The 24,893-nt window shown below is 35.2% G+C and overlaps 1 protein-coding gene across 1 annotated transcript in view; it reads left to right on the forward strand.

Annotated features, from left to right (window-relative positions):
- Positions 1-12,728: 12,728 nt before the first annotated feature.
- CNTNAP4 (contactin associated protein family member 4) overlaps positions 12,729-24,893 on the forward strand; it is a 176,857-nt gene continuing 164,692 nt past the window's right edge. The window contains exon 1 of the mRNA XM_052701256.1: positions 12,729-13,091. Within this exon, the coding sequence (XP_052557216.1) occupies positions 13,007-13,091 (85 nt within the window). The 5' untranslated portion in view covers positions 12,729-13,006. The remainder of the gene's footprint in view (positions 13,092-24,893) is intronic.

Genomic DNA, 24,893 nt, shown 5'->3' on the forward strand with positions numbered 1-24,893 from the left:
TCAGCAAGGGTAACCTCAGCAAGTGGAGAGCTGTAGCATACCATTCCTCCACTGAAACTGTCTGGTTTGTAGAGAGGGATTGTCATAGCCAGTGGGCAGAATTGCAAGCCATGTGGATGGTTATAACTAAGGAACCCAATGACAGTATACTGAATATTTGCACCTGCATGAGCATCTGAAGGCTGGGCTGCATACTGGGGGCTCACTCCTTGGATTGCCTAGTGGGCCACCCAGGAATGAACTATCCACATCCAACTAATTTGGGGTAGAGATATGTGGTTAGACGTATGGAATGCGGTTAGATATGGGACCGGATATGTCTACCAGGTTTCTGGCCACCAACCTCTATAATCACTGGGTAATGCTGAAGCCAACACACTGGCCTGAGTTTGATGGACCAAATATTCACCATCCAATAACATCAGCTGCTGGTTAGGTCAGAGGCTGTGGCATGCAGGACAAAAGACAATGTGGGCAACTGCTGAAGCATGGGGGCTGCCCATACAACTATCTGACATTGTCTAAGCATGCTGAGACTGCGATGCTTGCTCCGAGACCAAGACCATTGCCCAGAACAACAGACCATCTTCCTAGAGTACACAGTCCTCTGCAGCAATGGCAGGTTGATTACACTGGGCCCTTTTACTTGGTCTGAGGGGGCAAGATATGCCCTGACCTGCGCCAACACCTCAAGTGGGTTAATATAGGCCTATCCAGTGCTGAGAGCAAACCAGGCATATACCATCAAGGGACTTATCAAATCAATGGCTGCCTACAAAACACTTCAACTAATTGAGAGCAACCAAGGGACTGGTATGATGATACAATGCTGAACAGAAGAAAGCAATATTGAATGGCAATTCCACCCGCCATAGAATCCAATGGGGGCAGGCGTTATTGAATGCTATAATCGTATTCTTAAGGCTGCCCTGAAGACAGACTCTCAGTCTCTGCAGGGGTGGATGATGATCCCCTGTGGGGTCTGAATGCAAGGCCTAGAGATTGCAGACCCAGTGTCCTGAAAATGCTGCAGACATAATGAGCCTCTCTGCTTAGGATACAAATTACAGGCACTGATAATCAGATAAGACCCCAAACTGGCAGTGAAAACAATCTTCTGCTCCCTGCTCCTGAAAACCTAGAACCTGCTACCCGTAAAATAGAATGGCCTTAAAAGATGCTAATAGGACCGAAGTGGTGTGGCCTACTTGCATCTTGGGGGAAATTATTTGAGGTTGGGGGATCTGTAGTCTCCCCATTAATAGGTACATGGCCTGCAGGCACTGTAGTTAACACTCTGGTTTTCATTGAGAGGGGGATCTTAATCATGTCCCTGTGGCAGATCAGGACCCTGCCTTTCTTACTTGATACACCTATGCAGCCTCATATATTGAGCCAAAGGGTATATGGTATAGACGTATGGGACATGCCCCCAGTAGAAGCTGAAGTGTTGACCCAGGATAGAAACACGGCCTGTGTCTTGCTGTGGAGGGCAAGACCTATCCCTTCTTCTACCTTCAAAATATCTATGCTACTCCCTGTGAGTCTCTCTGGCAGAGATTCTTGCCCTGCCTGCCTGTGGCCTTCTGAAGCAGCTCTTTTTCTTCATTTCTGAGTTGGTGGCTGCTGCACAAGGGCTCATTCTCATTTGATGTAGCCAAAGACTTTGCCACCCTGCTATTATCATCCCGCTATACCATTACAATCATCATTTCATTCTTATTTTTTTAGAAAGGAATATGTATTTTATTATTTAAAATTTTCTGACATAGGAACATCATTCTTCTCTGTAGGATTTAATCATGCTTATGCACTGCACTGCTCTATTAAATGTTTTGTTGATAGTGATGTTTTTTCTTCATGGTATAGAATAAATACTCTGGTATTACAGATCAAACTGAAGACCTTGTATGAAATGCTTATTTGGATTATTTGTACATCCAGAACTCTTTACATGGTTATATTCACAGAAGCCTTTTCATAAAACCATTTAAGAGAACTCTGCTAACAGAAAAACTTAAATGCTGAATTAATTGCTGAAATCACAAAGCAGGGTGATTTCCTCAGATCTACTGCAGAATGTCCTTCATGAATCTAGTGCAGCCTTAATTGGCACTGGAAGATTGATTGACTGTGAAGAGTTCTGCTTAAAAAGAAAAAAAAGTTTCTCACGATGAGGTTCAGAGACTTCTGATAGAAGAACAGTGGAAAAAGGAAATGAAAATTCTTACTGGAAATCAAGTCTTTAATCTTTTGTGTCAAGCCTACACTTCTACATTACCCAGTTGGACTTTCAATTGTTCTGAAGCTCTGCCCCCCATACTTACTTTTATCTTGGCATTTAACCTTCTGGCATTTAGCATAGTCCCATTTTCCTTCAGTTTATAATTATATCAAAACTAAATTAGGGTACAAGGTCTCACAGCCGATACTGATAGCTCTCCCATGTATTGCACAACATTTGTTGACTGTCTGATTATGAAGACTGATTTCATAAATAAGCATTTTAAAATGTTCTAGAGAATTCAAGTCTGTTAAATCTTCTAGAGAAGCAGATAAATTATGTGAAGCATTCTCGTCTGGTGTTGATAAAGACTGAAGATTAAGGGACTTAGTTTTCAAAAGCAATAATCCTAAATCTGTATTTCCAAATTGTATAATACTTAAATGAGATGAACTAGATTTTCAATTTAAAATTAAAAAGAATCAGGGGAATATTGCTGTAATTTTTCCCCAAATGTTGTTTCATGCACATTTATATATGATGATTCTTCTCGAATTCTTGCAGTTGGTATTTCTGGAAAAGAATGCTTTAGCTTCATTTCAGATCAATTACAAGTGTCTGTTTGGTTTATATTTCATTTCTGATATCTTAATTATTATTTTCTAACTAGTTTTTCAAAGACATGCCATGTACTTCATTGTGTATCATCTCAAAACAATGAGAAAATTTGTGTACTATAAAGACTGCGCAAGTGGAAAATACAGAATCACATAATTGTACCAGTAAAATAATATGGATAGACCATCTATCAGGAAAAATTATTAAAACAAGGCCAGTCCCATCTTTCAGTAATATCTCAGCTATGCTGTACTCAGAGTATTTTTCAATTTCATTTACTCATGAGCCTTCTCAAGAAAGCTGTACTCTATTTCTTCAGTAGAATGTCATCTGCAAAATACGTGCTTAATTTGTGTAGTCAACAAGCCTCTATTTATGGAATAGGATGCAACTTTAATTCTGAACCATCAGACCTGAAAACTCACCTGTCCAAGGGGGCTCAAAGGCACTGCATTTAAGTTATTTGAAATCGAAGTATATAAAGAGCAAATATTGTCCTCTTAAACTGATTATTTTAAGAAAGTAATATAAAGGTATTTTAAAAGAGGGAATGGAGTAGTGAACATCTTAAGTATATATTTAATTACATGTAATTATATACTTATATTTACATGTACGTTTTGTATATAATTTATAATATAAACACAGAGACACAAGAAACATTTTGACTAAAAACTGCATTACTTACTAAATGTAATTATATTTTGAATTCTTAAAAAAGGAGAGGAAATTAGGTCAGGCAGAAGACCAGTGCTGTAGTTTTCTCTTTGTCTAAAATTTATGTTTCATAATGGTAGATCTGAATACCTAACTGGAAATATCTGGCCCTGGGAATTCTTTCTGAATGTTACTGCTTTCTACTTCTTCAGTGCTGCAAGTGCTTCAGCCTTCAGGCTAACACAGATAGGAAAAAAAAAATAAAATTTCACTTCAACTGCAGGTTAGAAAGCATGTTTTTATGCCACTAATACATTTAGTGGAACATTATGTCCACTACCACACACTGGACATTGTCTATAACTATCCTGTAAACGACGCCACAGAGTGAGTGCTTTTGTTCTGGAGCTCAATTGGAAATGAGAAATTCATTTTGCTCCTGAGTATTGGAAGACAGAGACAGTTGGAAGCTGGTGGTTGAATTTTACAGCTCTGCAATTTTGGATGAAGAATTGAGCTAGCTCATAAGTCTTCGTTAGTTTCTTTTTGATCTTACCCTAAATGGCTCAGACTTACTCAGAAAAGCTATGCCAGCAAAACGTACTCAGTAACATGGGTTACCTAGTGTCAAAAGCACTGGGTTATGCTTCCTCTCTTATTATAGACGACTGAAACTTTCAAGATAACTAATTTACAAAATCTTGGAAATCAGATATTTTAACTGATATCCACTGATATCTCAACTGATAGCTGAGTTAGCAATTTTTAATTAGTTTACAAAAAATTTGTCAAGTTCTTAATATCTATAATTAATAATTATTTAAATGTGGTTACAGAAATATAATCACAGACAGTTGTTCTAAAGATGCTATTCTGGATTGTAAGGTTATGTTTTTTTGTAACAGTTTCCAATGGCTCAGTTTTTGTATATAATAAAACTTCTAATGAAGTCTCTGATTTAGATAGGAACACTGAAAGAATAGTTTCATATGAAAGAGAGACTGTTTCCCATTGTTTTTGTTCTAAATAAATATTTTGAAATTCTAATATTTAAAAAAAATTATGAGGTGAAAATAGCTATAACCTTGAAGTACCTCACAGTGAAGAATTTTGAAATCAAATCCCTCAAGCAGTTCTTTTCTATATACACATTGATATTGAAGAATAAGCATTATTAAAGTGCAGTTACATTTCAACGAGAGTTCATTAATTTTTCTCACTATAAAATTTTAATTAACTATCTCTATTTCCCATATAGGCTATATAAGAAATAAAATAAATAAAATAAAAACAGAGCAAAGTCAGTAGAATACTCACTTTCTTTCCTATTACTGAAGTCCAAAAATCGAATGAAGAGAACAACTATAAAACATACTCTGTGTAACATATGTGAAGTTAATGTGTGAACATGTACAACTTACAAATAAATAAGCAGATCCATCAGTATATAGCACTGGCTATGGTTTTACTCTTCCCTGTGTAAACATTGATCTTATTCAGGATTTTTATTACATCTATCTATCTATCTCATCTTATCTATCTATCTATCTATCTATCTAATCCTTTTTTTACTCTATTACAGTAGTTAACCATTTTGAAGTCTGCAAAGAGGTTACAGAAAACAAAGAAATTCCCAGGAGAAAAAAATATGCTCACCATCAGTACACTATTGTGTAATTTACACTATTGTGTGGGCTTTCACTACAAAGGAAGGACTGGCAATTAGAGATTGTACAGGCCCTGTCTTTGAAGAATAGAACTGCTTGGAATCAGAAGTTAGTATTCTTGAACTGCTTGGAATCAGAAGTTAGTATTCTTCTAAGCAAGCTGAGAGCATGACCAATTGAGAATGAGGGAAAAAAAAAAAGTGAATGTGTAGGAGTAAGTACTGAACAGCAGAGAAAACATGACACTGATATGTAATCCTCTGTATTAAACCAGCAGGCTTCTACTTTTTTTCTACTAATCTTGTTGAAAAAGTTCTGGTGGCAGTAAAAAAAAAAAAGTATAATAGCTGGAAAAAAATACCAGGCATTTCTGATTCATTAATGTCTCATTTGTCACCTCAGGACTTTGGGATGCTGTGTCTCATGACATTTTCCCAGAGATCAAACATAGATATACATAATTCCCATGAATTTCTTATTCTCAGACAAGAATCTGTCTGTTTTCTTAATGCAGTACTCTGTAAAAAATACAGTCTAAGTAAGTGAGTGAAATTGTTCAGTCATGTCTGAAATAAGACAGCACGTGTAGAATTTTTTCTTTTTGGTTTTATATAAAACAGAATCATACAAAACAAATGTTCATTTTATGTTCAGAATGAAACAGTCTTTGCCATGTGGTTTGACTGTATCCCAAGTATGAATGGGAAGAAATACTCATGGGCTTACTGATCTTGCTGCCATTGCATCCCAAATATATTCCTCTTTGTGTTTCTGTTTCACAGTATAATAAAGGCAAACTGCCTACTTTCAAAAGCCTACGCTTTGCAAATGATCTCCACAGATTTATGACAAGGGAATACTGGTATTAAGAATAAGAAGAACAATACAATTCTTTCTTTTTTAATGCCTATGAATAACATCTCAAGGAAGGGGGAGGTGGGGAAAGGAACAAAAAAAATTGATTACCCTTTGGAGAAATGTATGTGTATCTTAACGCGCTGAACAATCAATGAGACATTGCTTATATTTAGCTTATTCTAAGTGCTGACAATGCAAGTAAGACCTGCCCATTCAATTTAGAAATACTCACATTTTTGAAAAAGCTCAGTCCCATATTTGTGATCTTGTTCAACTAGCACAAGCCTGTTTACTTTTTTTTTTCTTTTTATGTAATATGCATTGCTTCAACAAAACATCAGATTTGTATCCTAATGCACTCACAAATTCTGTTGGCAAAAGAAAAATTTCACCCAAATTAAGGTAGAGAAGCTGTACCATGTTGTTTGTTCTCCTAACATTGAGGAAATAGAGCTTCCACAAGTTAAATCTTATAGCAGCTGAACACTTGTCTGCTTTCTACTATATTGATGTAATTTGTACATGAAATTATCACATATAATTAAAGTATATTTTTTCTTATAACCTAAATAAACATTACATAAGGATAAAACAAACAAAAAACTATTAATGCTTATCTTGCTAAGATTTCTACTTCAAGAAGGAGTTTCCTCTGCACTGAGCAACAAAAATTACAGTTATTATGAAATTACAGTTACTTGACTCTTCCTTCTTGACAATGAAATCTAGGCTTGTTATACAAAGAAAGAGAGTATTAAAAAAAAAAAGTGCAACATCTTTTTAAATAAAACAAATCTACATTTCTCATACAGTTAGCGTAGACAAAAGAACGTCAGGCAAGATGCACTGTAATATCAGGATGTAGCATCAGGATGAGTGGGCATATCCTTGGGCATGATCAAGACAAGCAGCTCCTCATCTAGCTTTCAGATGCCTGAAAGCTATGCATTTCAGCTGGACGGCTAAGCTCCCTATCTAATACATTAAGAAAGATAGTTTTGATTAATAAGTACACTAGTGAGAACACTGAGTGGGCAATGGCCCAGGTTAGCCTATGTGGAGAACTAAAATCATAAAATAATTTCAATATGCTGCTCCTAATAAAGTCTTTGTAGATTGATTCCATGGTCCAGGTGGCTATATCTATACACGAAAAGGGAGCCTAAATTCAGAATCTTCTACAGGATTTAATTATGTTTATTGGAACAACAAACAGGAGTTACTCTGTTACTGGATTTTTCCATCCCCATTCCTAAATTCCTAATATTTGGGAGTCAAATGGATTCTTGAATTTCTTTGCTCTTGTCGGGCCTTTTGATATCACCTGATTCCAGGCTCCTCAGAAGCTCTGCTTCCAACTATAATATCATTCTATAATTGTATTACATATTGATTTCTGGTGTTGTTTTTTTTTTTTTTTTTTTTTTTTTTTTTTTTGTTAAGTCACACTAGAAACTTACATTTAGTACCCAGTTGAACAATTGAGACTGAACACCTCCATTATTGAACACTTTCAAACTAAGAACTCTTCTAATCTAGAACTGTTGTTGCTGTCATCACTTGACATAGATGATACACATATTTTACTGTGTAACCACAACAGTGGTTTAGTATCAAGGCTTGTGCAAGACTGCTGTCTTGATATTTTTATTAACTACTTCTCCCCATTTATTTTATGAGTACAAATTAATTTTTACATTCTTTTTTTTATGTATGTATGTGAGACTTGTTATCATATTTATTAGCAGATGAGTAAATTCATTGTCTGTACTGAAACTTCCTAAGTTGGGCCCACAGTAGTCAGAATGCTTATTTATCAAAACTCCTGAACAAGAAATTAGGAGAATCAAGAGGGCTATGGATATGTATTTGCACCAAAACTTAAAAAGGAAAAAAGAAAAAAAAAAAAAAGAAAAGAAAAGATGCCTCTAGTAAATCACTTCATCCTTCCAGGAGAGAAATATGAATTATTTTACACAAAACAGCAGCAGATAAGCATTCTGTTTAGTCATATATTTTTTTCTGTATTTCATATCTTTTGTTACTGCAGTGCTCAGACAGTCCAAATAGAACATTTCCATGTGCTGTTTTTCTCCTGCAGTTTAACTAGGCCATGTCTAGTCTGTTCTGATTTCTGTCATACATAGATTGGGATGAAAGTAATGTTTCCTATTCATTTTGATGGAAACAACCATAGATGCAAAGAGCATAACAAAGCTATTTGAGAGAACAAATCCTCAGCCAAATAATGTTGGTTTTCAGTATAATCAGCACCATTAAAGGTTTTTTTTTTTTTAATCAGTGATGAGAAGGAGTCTGAATGTTGCATTCATAAAAAGCTGCAGGTGATATAGTGTTACTGCTGAAATGTACCACCCACTGTGGTGCACCACTGCTGTGCCCAGTTCCACCCTTTTATCTCAATAAATGTTCAGCAAGCATCAGTGAATATTGGTGGTTCTAACCTTTTTTATTTTTTTCATGGAGGAACTCAATCTTTGCATAGTGTGCTCTTCCATATCAGATGCTATTTTGTCAGACTGCTCCTCTGCTGCCATCTGTCACACAGCAACAAAATTGGATGTACTATAGATGAGACCTCTAATGTCATACCAGCAAAGTCCATCTCTGATGTTGTGGAACAACATAATAAAATAGGTGCTATCACTTTTGGAATAACCCCATAGCTTTTAAATTCTTAGTGAAGTGTCATAATTGGTAAAAATTTATTCACAAGTAGATTTTTTTTTTTCTTTTTAACAGATACTGGTACTTGCAGATTTGCAACCAGCAGACAAACTGCACTGCCCCTTCTGGAGGAAAAAAAAAAAAAAAAGTTTAGACTATCAATTATGCTGTCCTCATTTTTTACAAGATTATTTTCTTTTTATGCCATCCTATTGTAGAAATCTATCATTAAAAAAAACCTAATACAGTAGTGTAAGGTGGATAAAAATTCTTTTTTTTCTTTCTTAAAAATGGCTAAAATATGGCCTCATTATCAATGTACTTTTTGTAATGAGACTGCTCGTTTGGTTTTATGTTTGGCTTTGTGTATTTCTGTTGAATGCAGTATTTGCAGGCAATTACAACAGTGCTTTTCTGCAGGGTTGCTAGCAATGCTGAGAAGATTTTAAATGATATTGAAATACTTCAATTTGCATTAAAACGTACATTTACAACATGACTTGTTGCTGTAAAGAAAAAATCTGTAATGCCATCAAAGCTGCAGCAGGTGACACTAGAGGTAGGGTTTACTGTGGCCATCCAGCAGAGAGAATCAAGAACAGAAATAGATCAAGAAGAATGAAAATTTTAAAACTACACCAGTTGTATCCCTTTCTTTCTATTAGGTGGGTTAAGTAGCATTTTTGGATGTAGAAAATTCTGGCCTGATGGAGCCTGTTAAGGGTGAGATGCAGAAGTTAATGAGTGAATAACAATATTTCTAGTCAATCATCTTGGATGCTGATTACTCTGCTTGCTTCAGTGCTTGCATTTCATAAGTAAACATTAATTTACTCTGTGTTCTTTTTTTTTTTTTTGTCATTAAATTGTAATTAATTGAAAATGAAAATACATTTTTTCTTGTAAAGCTGAAATTCTTACAGAGATACTAAAAAATGCTATCCCCAGGATGAAGCTTACAACTGTTTGTCTTTATCATCATTTCATAGTGGCTTACAATTAATAAGCAGATTATAGTAAAACAAGGAATACGGATAAAACAAATGTAGAAGTGTCATTATAGACAAAAGACACTGTTAGAATAATTTTAAGGGGAAATTATTTTCCTGGTATTTTGGGTATATTAAAAAATTAGGCTTACATTACAATCTTACATTTGAAAATGAAGGTATATATGAAAATTTATTAAAGTTTTGCTACAACCAAATTTTGTAGATGTTTCAAATGTGAGAATGAAGCTATAAGAAAACATATCTTAGTCACTGATCTGTAGAACTTGCAAGATACATTCAAGCAGATCACACAGGGAGACATCTTGCAGTAAATTAATGGGACGAATCCTACTTTTCAAAGAAAAATAGAATAGGAAAGCAATTAAACATGCAGGAAAATTTTCAAGAAAAGGTGGCTAACAACATTGAAAAAGGAAAGGAAAATAAAAAGGTGTAATAGGAAGAAAAGCTTGCAAATAAAGGTATATAGACAAGAAGGAATCTGAAAGACCATTCAAAATCAGTGAAGAAGAAATCAGAAGTTAAAGACAAACTGTCATGGTTTTGTGATTTTTGGCTTTCAGTATTCCACATCATAACATCATGTGGGGCACTGGGACTTTAACTGTTAATGCTCAAGTCCTGGGTACCTGCCCAGAAAAGAAGGAGAACTACATTCCCCAGGGGACTTTGCAGTCATGGAGAGGAGGTTTAACTCCTTGCAAGGTCACCTGACACTTATTTTCATCTGCCCTTCGTCATGGGCGCTGCTCCCATCTCCCTGCTGCTCAACTGGTCTGCGCATCTCACCTCAGCATTGAGGTGAGGCCTATCCACCTTTTGGACATTCTCTCGTTATATTCGATTTATTAGCTTCAATTCTGATTATATTGTATTATAGTGTGTTATCTTGCATTCCCATACTGTATTTAGTAAATTAGTTTGTTTCTCCTCAGATCATTGCCTCTGTTTTTGATTGTTTTGGGGACCCCTGTTTCCTTTTTTCCGGAAGCGCGGATCTGTGGATCCCTCCGCCCCACTCATCACAGAACTGGGCCAAACCAGCCCGTAAACCATTGACACAAACCTCCTAATGGGAGGCAAATGGAACATGACATACAGAAATAGGGTGGTTTTTTAGCATTATTAGGATTATTTTAGCAGAAACATATAAGGGATGTAGGAGGAAGATATGCTGAAAGGCAAGGAGGAGGTTGCAATGTTCTGGGTGAGTCAAACTATGCTATTTTATACACATTCTGGGCACCATGGCTTAATCCCTATGTAAAAACCATATTCTTTGTATATATATATATATATATGTGTGTATATATATATATATATACACACATATATATATATAAATATATAATAATATATATAACAATATATTATATAATAATATATAATGAATATATACATATATATATTCTTGACATTCTAAGTGCATTGAGATATTGGATAGACTTCCGTAATTTTGTCCATCCATGCACCAACGTATGTATATATTTCAGCATTTTTGCTAAAAGACTGTCTTTTCAATAAATGTAAAATTACATTATATTCCATCTGTGTATTTACTTATAATTCAGCAAAAACAAATGAAGAAAAATATCTATGACCTTCCTCTTTTCTTTTTCTTTCCTTTTCTTTTTCTTCCCCTCTCCCTATCCCCCCTCCCTCCCTCAATGTTTTGCTTGAGCCTTGGATATAGTTTTGCAAACCAGAAGTTATTTTTGCTGAGGCAGTATGAAACAAATACATGGCTTGGTGTTTCTTTTGTGGTTGAAACAGCCATCATTCAAGGGCTTAGAAAGTTGGTTTAAAGAAGTAACTAATGTTCAGAAGCTTCTGTGGCTTCATCAAATTTTCGACTTTGTTTCACAGTTCTTGACACCAAACAGATTTTAAATGGTAATTGGTATTATATTTTGTAGTCACTGCTACATGTAAGAAGGAAACTTATCACCATCTTAAATAAAAAGAAGTACGTCAGAGCTCATAAATAGTCCACTTGAAGAAGTTTGGTCAAGTTTCATCAATGGGTTGAAACTGTAATTCCTAAGTCTTCTGTAAATGCACTTCAGAACTACTGGGAATGCCCCTTCAAAGAGTATTGTTTCATTAGTTTTGGATAACAACTAAAGACACTGCAGAGTGGAAGCCACTAAGGAGCAACATTCTGTGCAGTGTTTTTCCTCAGATAATGTCAGAAGTAATAAGCAGACTGAGAACTGTATCTTTTTCTATTGTTAACATGTGCATTTAACCTTTGTTACAAAAAGTGCTTTAGGGATTTACTGCCAGTGTAATAATCTAAAATTCTGCTGAAGCTTTTTCTTAAATTTGATGTTTGTACTTACATTAAAAACATTAGGATAGTTCCATTTCTTAAAAGACAGAAAAAATAGTATGTGTTTTACATATATGTTTGGAAACTAAATATCTTCAGCAAACCTTATCACAGTCTTATGCTTATGAGTATTTTCTCTTAGTATTTGAAACTTAATTCTTCTATGTCAGTATTAATAACAGTCGACTCAAAGAAGATAACTCTTGATGTTTTTTTTTCTGAGGTGCAGCTTATCAGCCTGTCTCAATTTGTCTACACTCACTAAACGCAGATTTTTCTTCTTACATATAATCCCAGAATCTCTATAACACACACAATGTTTTCATTCAAAAATGCATAACTTGCAATATTTTGTATATTTTATAATATTTTATATATTTATAATACGTTTTATACTTTGTATTCTATAATATACAGATAAAAGAGTTAAGAAAAAATAGAAAGAAAATAAAACTACAAAAAAAGACAGAACTGCCGAGGGTGAGCACCCAGCAAATGGCTGTGTAATGGTGTTCATATACTGGCTGCTCAGTCTTACTGTCTGGCTTTTCTCGTTTTCATCAGTCTCACATTTCCTGCCTGTCACCACAAGGGGTTTCCAGAACGCATTGTTAGTGCGCAGACCCTGTAAGTGAGCTGTGCAGTGTAGCCTGGCAGTTTAGTCCTGAGTGGCGCTGTGAAACTGGAGGAGATATTCTTGCTGCTGCTGCTGCTGCTGCTTCAGGGATTGCTGCTGTGGTGATGGCGGAGGGTGGAGCAGATTTGGAGGTGCGTGTTTTTGATTTGGAGGAGATATGAGGAGACATGGAGAGCATTTGACTGAGATGTCTGGCAGCTGAGAAACACTGCAAGAAGAGAGAGAGAGGGAGGCAGTGAGAAGAAGCAGGAATAGGACTGAATTACGAAGCAGCTTTTTCCTAATACACTGGGTGCCTCAGTGAATGGGAACATGGATTCTGCCACTGAAATCTTCTTGAAGCTGCTGTTTTTCATGTCTATACATAACAGGAGCATGGTAATGACAGGGAATACATGTAAGTATTGTATATGATTTATAACTCATTTCAGGGTGTTTTGAAGACCTCCAGATTTTTTAATTTGCATTTAGAGTAAATATTATTCTGTGGTTTAATGTTTACTGTTTTGATATCATGCCTGCAAGTTGCTACACTGAAAATGTAAAATATCCATACATGTTTTTTATTATGAGCCTACATATAGGGTATCGTTTATGAAGCTTACATTCTGAAAGCATTTTTCTAAGGGATTTGTGTTCAGAACCATTTGATCTTCTGTTTTCTGTTTATAATTGCAACGTTTTCCAAGGAATTATGTCTTACATGGAAATATTGGCAGATCACTATTGTATATGGCATCAGCTCAGTTTTTAGCAGTTTATGATTTTGAAAGCTAGTATTTGCATTTCCTGAATTCAGCTGGCATTCAAATAACAATGATAGACATCATTGTGTAGTTCAACACCAGTACAAATATAAGGAAAACTGTGGATTACAAGACTTATGGACTCTGCATTGATTGCTTAGGGAGTATTAACAATTCATGACTAAAGAAAAGAATGATATCTGTTTATACCAGAAGTTTTTTAAAAAAGAGTGAATCATAGCCAATTGAGTGGTGTTACAAAATAGAACAGTGATTATTGTTTTTAGGAGAATCTGCCCTCAAGGATGTAATTCTGATGTGTATCCTAAACATCTCTGGCTGTAGTCTTGAATTAAGTTAAATATCTTTAAATTAAAAACAAAGAATTTATGGATGAACTAATTTTGAGGGGTTTTCTCATTCAATAATCATTCTGAGCGAGTCTTGTTCCATCTGATTAAGCTTTAGCAAGCTGAAGGATTTCATTCTGCATACATGTGGTAGAACAGTTACCTAAATGCTCATAACCTGAACTGAGCATATTTTTTCCCCTTTCTGTTAAGGCACTGAGCATGCATCACAGGGATGGAGTGGGCTGAAGTAATGCTTGTATGTGAAGAAAGTGAATGCCAAAGAAAGGAGGAATATTCAGGAATAATCTTACAACCCAGTGACTGGAAGGGTACAGATCCTTGGAAATATTTGAGCAATAGCAGGGAAGTTTGAAGTTCTGTATGGGTCTATAGCCCAGGGTTTTGGATGGTTTTTTGTAAACTAAGCATGCTCCCATAAGCCAGACATTCACACTGCAGCACAAAAATGATCTTGTACTGTCACTCAGTAATGATGTCTCATTTGCTACTCAAGTGCATAGAGTAGCTCTACACATGACTACTAAATTCCTGTTGTTAAACACCCTGCTGTAGACCAGTCACAGCTTTAATTCTCTTCATCATTCTTCATTGTGCAGTTTATAATGAATACATTCAGTTTCACAAGACAATGATAATTGACTTGTAAATTAATAGCATTTGGCACTATACACAAAACTAAATAAGTTGCTTACAAGCAGGCATATTAAAATGGTTACAAAAAAGACTTGCAGCACTGAGTAAAGCAAAAATGCACTAGAGGTCACTCTTATAATTTAGGAAACAAGGTTTGAGGAACTTAAGCTTCTTTATAATACAGAATTATGAATCATAAATCAAGTGTGAGATACATTTACTACAAAGATAGTTCCCAAAACCAAGCCAAATTCAAATATGGTCAATGAACAGACTTTTCACTAGTGTGTATATACATATACTAGTATACACATATACTAGTATATGCTAGTATTTATGTACATACGGTATTTTTGTTTATCTTAACTACTGTGTAAAAGCACTTATCTGAACAAGAAAAGTGAGAATTCTGTCTATCTTACAGGCAAGGAAATTGATTGTGAAATTAAATTAAGATGGAGGGAATGTTCACATGTGAATGAAAGATAGCTTGGCCAATCTAATGTATATTTCTCATTTTCAATATCTAATATTAAAAAAAAAAAAAAAAAAAAAAAAAAAAAAAAACACCCCACCTTTTATAAATGTATATACCTATGTATGTATGTTTAATTTTGGAAGCAGAAATTTCACTGTGAGAGTAGGAGTTTTGTAAGTGGGAGTTTTCATACCAGATGACAAGCTATGAATTTATTGCAGCAGGTTCCACAGAATGACCTCAAGAGAAATAATTACTAATTACAGCACATGTGTACAGTAGTCATTACATACCTCCACAAACATTATTTACTCAAATTGAAATTCTTAAAAAGTTGATCAGAAGTTAAAATCCTTTTCAGCAGGTCATTCTACTATATAAATATAGTATTATAATATATTAATATATTCAAGTACATTTACAAAAACATGTGAAGTTCAATTCTATTTATTAATTTTGATTGAAAGCAGGTTATCAGTAACCAAAACTAATGGCATGATAATTCAGTTTTTCCTCTAAACTATACTTTCCTTCTTCCTTTAATTGTGTGGCTCCTTTTTTGATAATAAATTCTAAGTATTTCAGCTTGCTATGCCCTTCTTCAGAACCAGCTGCCATTAAGAAAAGATGGAAGACCTTTGAACTTTGAAGTGTCAACACTAATGCTATTAAGTCAAATAATCAAATGGTGATGTATTTAGAATTATTTTTGGAATCCAAAGACTCCTCCTTTCAGTGAAATAATTTTTAGGTATTCTGAAGATGACAGACCATATAGTTTAGAACATGAAAGTTTATTTTTTTGTTTTTTGTTTTTCTGTTGTTTTTTTTTTTTTTTTTCCTCTGAGAAGTAGTTCTGACTTTCCCTACCAAGAGAAGAGAATTGCTGCTGCAAACTCTAACCTTTTTAAAGTTTTTCGTAATGTTTCTTTTTTAGTTGTTTCCAGTGCTTTCTTACAAAAAATTACTGTTCCAAAGTACTGGAAAGAAGTTTGAATTAGACAGTAATGAGGAAGAAACTATATAGGTCAATTGTGAGCTCTAAATGATTATTCAAACTTAAAGCAACAAACTTTTTTTTTTTTCCTGTGCTAGGAAACAATTTTATTTTACTGGGAGATGTCTCACCTGTTGTAAATCAGAAAGTTACTAAACCAATTCTTCAGAACTTGCTGGAAATTGATACTCTATAAACGCAGTCATTTTGTTTTTAAATTCTCTAAAACTGAAGTGTTGCACAAAACATATTTAAACGCTCTACACATAGTAACTCAACTGTGTCTAAAACTATTAATATTTGGTTTGACATTGAATGGAAATAAAGACAAGAAACTGGCTACTTTCCATGTAAATTCACATTTCTTTATACATCTGTTTGTAAAGCTATTCTGTTTACAGAGCCTTTTATTTTCTCTGTTCAAATTTTCAATCATACACTGCAAAGACTGTTATTTCTATAAACAAGAAATTGTTTATTACTGTCTATAATAATAATGTCAGTTCAAGTATATATATTGATATATTTTTATATATCATTATTGTGTTACAATACTATTATCATTGCTACTATTGTTATTGCATCAGACTCCTTGCTAATATTACAGTTGAAGATCTCCTCTAAAGCTGGTAAAAAATGACTTAATCATACTGAGATTTTCACATAGAAGTTTCCATAATTAAAAACTTTGATTATATTATTCGTATAAGTCACTGTATAAGAAATATCAGTAGAGAAGATGTTACTTGCAGGAAGAAAAATACTACAATTTAATTCAGAAGGTGTTAGGAATTTCCTTCGGATGCAGGTCATCTGTACTGAATAGTTATGTACACTCTGACAACTTAATGGAACAGGATTTAAAATATATTAAAATGTTGTTTTTTCAAAAACAATTTAAATTAATATGCAATTCTTCTCTAGTCTGTAGCTGATATGAAATCTAAGATGAGGAGAAAATAGAAATACCCTTAATTTTTCTTTAGCTTCTTTAATAGTTATCTTCTGTTTATTATTCTCTCTTTGAGATAGCAATGAAGATCCCATTACAGATCATATAATTTCTGGGCAATTATATATACGAATGAAACATAATAAAACATCGAAAACATTAACAGTATATCTAAACTAGTGCCAATGGAAACCTCTATCAAAATTTATTTCAGACTTTCAAGGTTGAGAATTCACAGGAAGGCCTTTAATCTATAACACTGATATAATCAACAGTTTATATCCCATTGCCTGGGCTCAGTCAGAATAATGAATGCAGTAAATTTGATCAGTGGATAGCGACAGACAAGTAATGACATCCTCAATGTATAGCAAATTCACCTACCCCCCCCAAAATATAGATAGTTATATGTAAAGCATGTATCATGTCTATTAATAACTTTTGCACTGTATGTTAGCATCTACTGTATTTTAGTTTAAGTACTATTTGCAATTCAGGGGTTCCACAGTAATCACTACCTTCTTTGGAATTTGGTAACAAAGTATTAATGTCAATTCTGCTTTCTTTTTTACACAATTATCATGTAAGCAACATTCATAGTGACCAAGAACAAGAACAACATTTAACTAAGGTGTTTTGCCCAATTTTCTATGTTTCACAAAATAATGGATATCTTTATAATTTTATAGGGTTGAAATGTTCAAATTCATACTTTTTTTCTGATTGCTTCTGTGTAATAGTAGAAAATGACATTTTGTATGTTTGTGTGTCTCATATGATGTATTTGCCAATTAATTAATCCATTTTCTGTAAGAACTTCAGCAATCAAAACTCAATAGCTTTTACCAAATTCAACTGGGAAAAAAAATAGATCAAATCTCTCCTTCATCTCTTTCTAATCCAATTAAGCAAATCAAATATCATTTGAACACTTGAGAAACCTTACATGTTTTAAATACTGGCTATCTTTTTCTTCAAGATGACCCTCGACTTCAGTGCTACTCAAAAACACGCAGGATTAATGTTGAATACTTTGGATTAGAGTTTGGTTTTGTGTGTAGATTGAAGAGTTTCTCAGTGCATTTGTGTATTTGTATCTTTTTAGTTGTTCTCAACATTGTGGTACAGCAGTTTTGAGCATTGAGACTGATCAGTCATTCAAAGGGCTCTACGTCCTGAAACGCATGCGACAATTTACTGTTTTATATGATAAAGAAATATCAAATACTAACATTAGTCATGTCTGTAGATGACTCCAGAAGTACACTTTGATTTTATTTAAGAGGCTTGACATGTAAAGCTACATTTTTCTCTTCTCAGTTTTCAGTCAATAGGGAAGGAAAAATAGAACACTGAGAATTTTATGCTTTATATTTTCTCTGTGATTGCTTAGGTTTTGTTTGTTTGTTTTGTTTGCTTTATTTGTTTGTTTTCCCCAGTGTTAGATACAAAGTTAAGTATTATAGTGGATTGGTTTGCAAGTCTTTTAATGTAAAACAACTTCACAATGTGCATAATTTATAATTTGAAATTTTGACTGAAGGCCTTTGCAAGATTTCTAGGTTAAATAGATGAAGAGGTCTTTCATTGTACTACTATTTATTATATATTTCTCATTATAATAAAAGTTGACTCATAAACTTGAAAATAAATATGCTAGAAGATACATGATGTTGTCATCATGAAAATAGTCTTATTTTCTTTCGTAGTTGTAAAAAGAAGTGCAGTGTTAACATTAGGATATAAGCAATACTAGTTATTAGCAATATTTACTCTAATTTGATCAATACTTATAGACTTGCTCATAATTAGCACTGTATTATGTGTTTGGTGCATGTACGTACAAGTGTAACATCAAAGAGTAATATTTGTGAAAGGAATATTCTATATGTCTCCTCTATCAGTTAAAATCTGCACCACTAATCTTGAATTTAATCTGTGAAATGAAAAAAAAAACAACTTGATGTCAAATTATTTTTATTTTCAGAAGACAGTTGTCAGTGTTTATTACAAATTACTATTTTTTTTTCAGTAAGCAAAATGTGATGTGGACTAGGATGTAAAATGATACAGTTCGATTTCAAGTATATTTTCTGTGCAATAGTTTGAAAAGTGATTGAAAACCTAAGAATATTTAAAGTAGATTAAAAATAGTGGCTGCAGAATTACTATTTAAAAACAAAACAAAGCACTACCTCTCTCTAGGATTTTTAATGACAAAGCAAAAAATATTCTATCCAGCTGGGTACCAGATCTAATAACTTCTTTTAAGTATATCTCATTTCTAGTGGTCAAGAAAAAGCTACTGCTAATTCCTTGCTGATAGAGTGCCTGTTTGTTTTTATAATAATATTTAAGCAATTAGCATATTTACGTATGTGATCTTGAGGAAAATTAGATTACAATCAGCATGTTGGGATATCTGAATTTACTTTTACAATTCAGTGTCATTCTTTATTCCGTTGCAACTGACATAGGTTGTTTTCAGACTTCTATTTGTCCGCTCTTATATCTAAATAAAAAGAATTCTCCAAAAGTCCTTCCTAAATATATGATGTTATAAAGATTTTTTTTTTTTTCATTTAAAATTTGGGCACCACAAAATTCCTATCTGAGTCCTTTTGACTCACTTTAAACAAATAAACTGGAGTGTTATGATTAATGTGGTTAAACAAGATATATAAATGTAGTTATTCATGCCTTGTTAAGTAAGAGCTTCACTAGAAGAGTGAATGAAAGATATTGTTGTTGGATAAAGTTTAAGGAAGAGGTCTTGAATACGACAGCAAGAGTAAGATCTTTAAGGGGATAATGTATGGTTCTGTAGACAAACCGTGTTCTATGTGGGAAACCTTTGGTTAATTTACCTGTATCATCTGCTGTGTTGGACTTCATATGCTCAGCATGCTTATTCTGTAATTATCTAAAAGTTTTGAATAGAGGTCAGGGGAAATTATTTACCTCAATATTACAAATTATGGTGAGGGCATATGATGCTTGCTGTTATGCAGCAATAATAAGAAAATTCTAATTAGTAATAACCAATGGGAGTTGAACAAAGATTTTTTTCCTCAGATTTTGCTGCTTCAGTAATTAGGAAATATGCCTTTTGAGATATGTGTTTGTTTCTCCAGGAACAGAAAAGCTGGATTTTTTTCAGATTAAAATTAAAAATCTGGAACCTGGATGTCTGCCTCCAAGGTATTGACAATGGAGACAAAAAAAGAAATTCCAGCATCTAGTAATTGGTATAGGCTTGTTAGAGAAGATAGGAAGACCTTTTATGCTCTGGAACAGCAAACTTTGCCACTCAGTGTTATTTCTCCCAACTATGCCAATTTACTATGCAGGTGGAAATAGTTTTGTATCATAGTTAAATTCTTTTTCCAAGTAATATTAAAAACAAAAAAAAATCAATAAAAACCAATACTTCATCTCAAATTCAACAAAAGCTCCTAGGGAAATCAATGGGAGTTCTGCCTAAATAAATATTGAATAAAATCTGTAGACAGAATGAGCTGAATATTCATTTCGCATTGATGTGCTGTGTAGTTTTAATATAACTGGCCTATTTATTTTCAATGTGTCAGTCTTTTCATTTGCCTTCTTTCAAGGACTCAGATACAGCACTGTGTAACAAACAAGAATTCATTTTTCCCAGTTGACAAAAAGAAAAAAAATATATGAGCAGAAAAAGACATTCAGAATTTCAGCTAGCTCCTGTGGTTAAGGAATTCATATGCCTGCAGTAAAAAGCTATTGTTCTTTTTTCTGAGTCATTGGTAACATAAAAAATAATAATAAAAAAATCATGATGATTGATTTAATTTTCAAAAATGAAATAGACCGCTCATCAGTTGGTACTTCCAAGAATATCTGAATGCAATGGAATACACACAAGGCTGTGAAGCTCTTTTAAACAAAGAAAATTCAGTAAACTCGCAGTCCATTGAACACCGTCCTCTTTTGTTACTGTGGCAATGAGAGCGCCGGCCACATACTGCAAGAGAGTTCAACCTTGAGCTGGGTGAGCCCAAGCTTCAAGTTCACAGGCTAGTTGGCTCCCAAAAATAATTGAGCTATTCTTAAAACCCTGAGGTTACACTGCCTAAGTTAGCTGAGTCCTCTTTCCTGTATCGGGATTTTCCCATTCAAAGGCAAATAACTTCTGACTTTCTTTGGATAAAGAAGAAAGCATTCTTCAAATCCAGGATGGTAAACCACACCTGCTCATTCCTCAACTTGGTTAATATAGTGTATAGATTTGTCACCATTGGGTGTATGGTTGTATATTTTCAATGATTCTGTTAATTGTTAATTCTGTCAATCAAATCTTGCACCAAGTAATTGTTCTTGCCATCCAGTTTTTTCACCAGCAAGATTAGGGTGCTGTGTTTGGATTCACATTCAATTAATAATCCAAACTCCACAAAGTTATCAATTATTTTATTTTATTTTTCCGTTTAAGATCGTGCACTCTCAACAGGTACTGCTTATGTATAATTGTTTTTCCCAGTCTGTATTAAAGCCAGACTTAAAATTTCCATCAGTTGGTCTTCCTTGGTTCTTAGCTCCACTTTTCTTTTATTGAATTTAATCTCTGTATCCATTTATTCTAATAATTCTTGCCTGAATTTTATGGTTTCAGAGAACCTGGAATGTACAAGAACGTATGTATTCCTACTTGTTTTCCTGGCCAGTATTCAGTTGGTCTCAATAAGTAATATTTTTCTTGTCGGCCTGTAGCTCCTACTACTGTTACAAAATCTGCATCCATGGGTAATAATTCTTGATTAGAGCACAGAGTAAGAGGAACCTGAATCTACCAGAAAACTGACCTGTTTACCCTGCTCCCCTAGCTCCCATTCAACCAGTGAGTCTCATAGGGTACACTGACCAGTTTCCCACCACTCAGCTTTTGCGATCAGAGATGGTTCGTCCCTCTCAGCTTGGAACAGCTTCTCCACCACTGTCCCATTTTCCTGCAATTTGCACACTGCTCTCAGTCCAGTGGGGGACAGAACCATGCCTGGGCCCTTCCTGCTCCTCCCTTCCTCCCCTCACTTTGAAATGGGAACAGCAGAACAGCATTCTAGTGAAATAAAAATCGTTACCACTGTAACAGGTGGGGTGAGGTAGAAACCCAGACAAATGGACCATAACCTTTCCTGGGTGACAGATACACCCAAACAGAGAAAAGGAGAAGAATGACAGAGCTGCTCAGACCTTCACAGAATCAAGCCTTAGGGCAGGGAAGGTGCCATAGATACAAACGTACCCAGTTTGACAAACTTTATGAGCAGGTTGACAAGTTGCCAGAGTAAATCATCAGAGGGTGAGAAGTATCCATTAATCAGAAAATGAGATTGATGTCTGATACCGTGCAGTGACATAGGCAGACTAACAGCCCTTTCTTAAGTCCCACAAAGGGGAAGAAGCTAAACAAATTTCACATTCTGAGGAGACGGCCAAGACATGCAAGATGAGTGAGGTTGTAGCCTTGTCTCTGCTTAGGGCAGGTGGAGAGTCCTTCTCCACACCTCTAAGTCCCCCTAAGCTAAAGATGGAGAGCTCTAAAGAAGGAAGAAGAGAGCATGGATAGTGGATCAGAACCAGAAAGGGACAACCATGTTAGCTGAAGATCTGAGTCAGAAACAGTACTGACACAAACAAATAAAAATACATAAATAAATAAATCTCTACAGAGATTTACTGCCTGCTGAGGCTATACATTTGGGAAATGAGGGAGAAACTACCAACTAAAACAAAGTGAGAGGACTACTGTTTGTTCCTGCTTTTTCAAGGTGGGTCACAGCTAGGAGGCTGCAAGTAGGAAATACCTGTAAAGACTTTATGTCCCTCAGGATGCCATTCAAGTGATTAGGAACACAGGTATTGTTATCTTCAGTCCTCCTGGATGGTCTGGAACCTGGGTAAAAGGAGAAAAATGGATCGGTTAAATGAATGGCTGTGTGGATGATGTCACACTCTTGGTTTCAGGGTATCTTGATCTTCGAAGCACTTTGAAAAACTGATGTTGAGTGGGGCACAACTGACCAGGAGATTCAAGAACATACTAAGCAGCAAGATTTCTGGGCTGATCACCAGAACTCTAAACTAGATTTTACAGAGGAAGGTTGTGTACTTCTGAGTAACAGAGAAGGACCATGGAACAATGTCACTTTAGGAAGCAGCAGGAGAAAACCTCAGAGTTGTCCCAGAGGAGTTTGGGAGGGCACTCTGAGAAGATACCATGTATAGTATAGCCCAGGTAAAGTTTGTCTATATCTATGCGCCCATGCTATATGCATGGGAAATAAGCAGGAGGGGATGGAAACCATGGTGCAATGAGAAAGCTATGACCTGCTGCTACAGAATCACAGTGGGATGAATTGCACGGCTTTACTACCATGATTGTAGGTTACAAGTTTAAGAAGTGTATATGGGAACTGTTATGTTACAGCCTGAACTACTGATTGAGCACCTGGGGAAAGAACTAAGTCATCCATGGGAGCACAGGTGAATTCACCTGTGCAGTTGGAATGGGTGGAGTCTGGCTCCACGTCTCTTAGACCCCATTTAAAGGCTGACAGCCCCTGGGGAAGTATTGTTTTCTGGAGATCACTCCCTGGTGTAGCTTTCCCCTGTGAACCTGGAATCTTCTGGTATAAGTATGTAGTATTCTTTCCTTATAGCACCTTTTTGTGATGCCATCATATTTATCTGCCCAATTGCTATGCTTGGTGTGACAGGCAGGTACTACTTTATGGTGGACTACCTTAAAAAGAAGTATGCCTGGGATTGTCACTGGGACCCAAAAGATGAGCTCTCAGGGGAAACCTTAGGATTCTTAGGTTCCCCATGGCTAAGTGCTGCTTGGATAATTGAATAATGGGGACCTATCAAGGACAATGGTCCTGTTATAAAATCCTTGTAAAAAATGACTAACTTCCTAATAAATTCCTAATAAATTAGGACAAAATTTTTTGATAATCGAGGAAAGAGTAGTAGCAGTATCTGACATAGCATGGCTACTGCTTCTCACTATTAATGCATATCATTCCTTGGAGAAATATGAAAATGAACTCATATTAGCTGGAAAATAAAATTATGTCTTTGCCAGGGAAAACTGCCCCACATTTAATTGAAATTTCTCTTTTGAAATTAAGACTCATATTATTAGAACGGGAAAGAATTTAGGCCAGAGGGATCCTTGTATCCTTGTTGAACACAGGAAAGTCAAGCAAACTAAAAGCCAACTAAAGGATCTGGGAACCTTAGATCTTACAGAAATAAGGCCAGTAATGACTCAGAAGAAAAGCAAGTCCAAGACAGACCAGCAGAGTTGGCATCAGAAGAGTAGCCCCCCTGCAGAGACCTCATTACATGTAATGGCGTGCCTGTACAGAGCCAATGACCTCATTGATCCGTTACAGCAATTTAAACAAAGACCACAAGAGAGCATACCAGCTTGCCTATTGAGATTATGGGACGTGAGGGCTGGAAGCGTGGTAATTAATGGGCCCAGGATCTCTCAACTAGCTTCTATTACCACACATCCAGTTCTCAGTCAAAGATTATATGCCATTGTGATACATAATGATGAAAGCCATTCCCTAGTACAATGGCTAACGGTGTGTAGAATCATATGGCAAACAAAAGTGATGATCCAATAAATACTGGAATCAAAACTCAATGGAGAATCTTCAAAAATGTATTATAGAATGAGAGGGGCAATATATGATGCTGCCTTAGAGAGTCCCGGCTTGGTTAAGCTTTCAGTGGGGATGAGGGACCTTGTATTACAACAAGCTCCTCCCCACCGGTATGGCACACTGGTGGCCGTACAGAATCCTTTAGTGACCTCAGAGGTTATTATCCAACAGGCTGCCAAACTGGTGGCTGACAGGGGAGACAGAGCACCTCGAGACTAGGTGCAATATCCAAAAATTGGAAGGGGCAGAGGTTCTCCCCATAAACAGAACCAAGAGTCCTGCCCCACTGACTCCTCAATTGGGA

The sequence above is a fragment of the Tympanuchus pallidicinctus genome, unplaced genomic scaffold (assembly GCF_026119805.1).
Source record: "Tympanuchus pallidicinctus isolate F22 unplaced genomic scaffold, pur_lepc_1.0 scaffold4, whole genome shotgun sequence".
NCBI classification, from domain to species: Eukaryota; Metazoa; Chordata; class Aves; order Galliformes; family Phasianidae; genus Tympanuchus; species Tympanuchus pallidicinctus.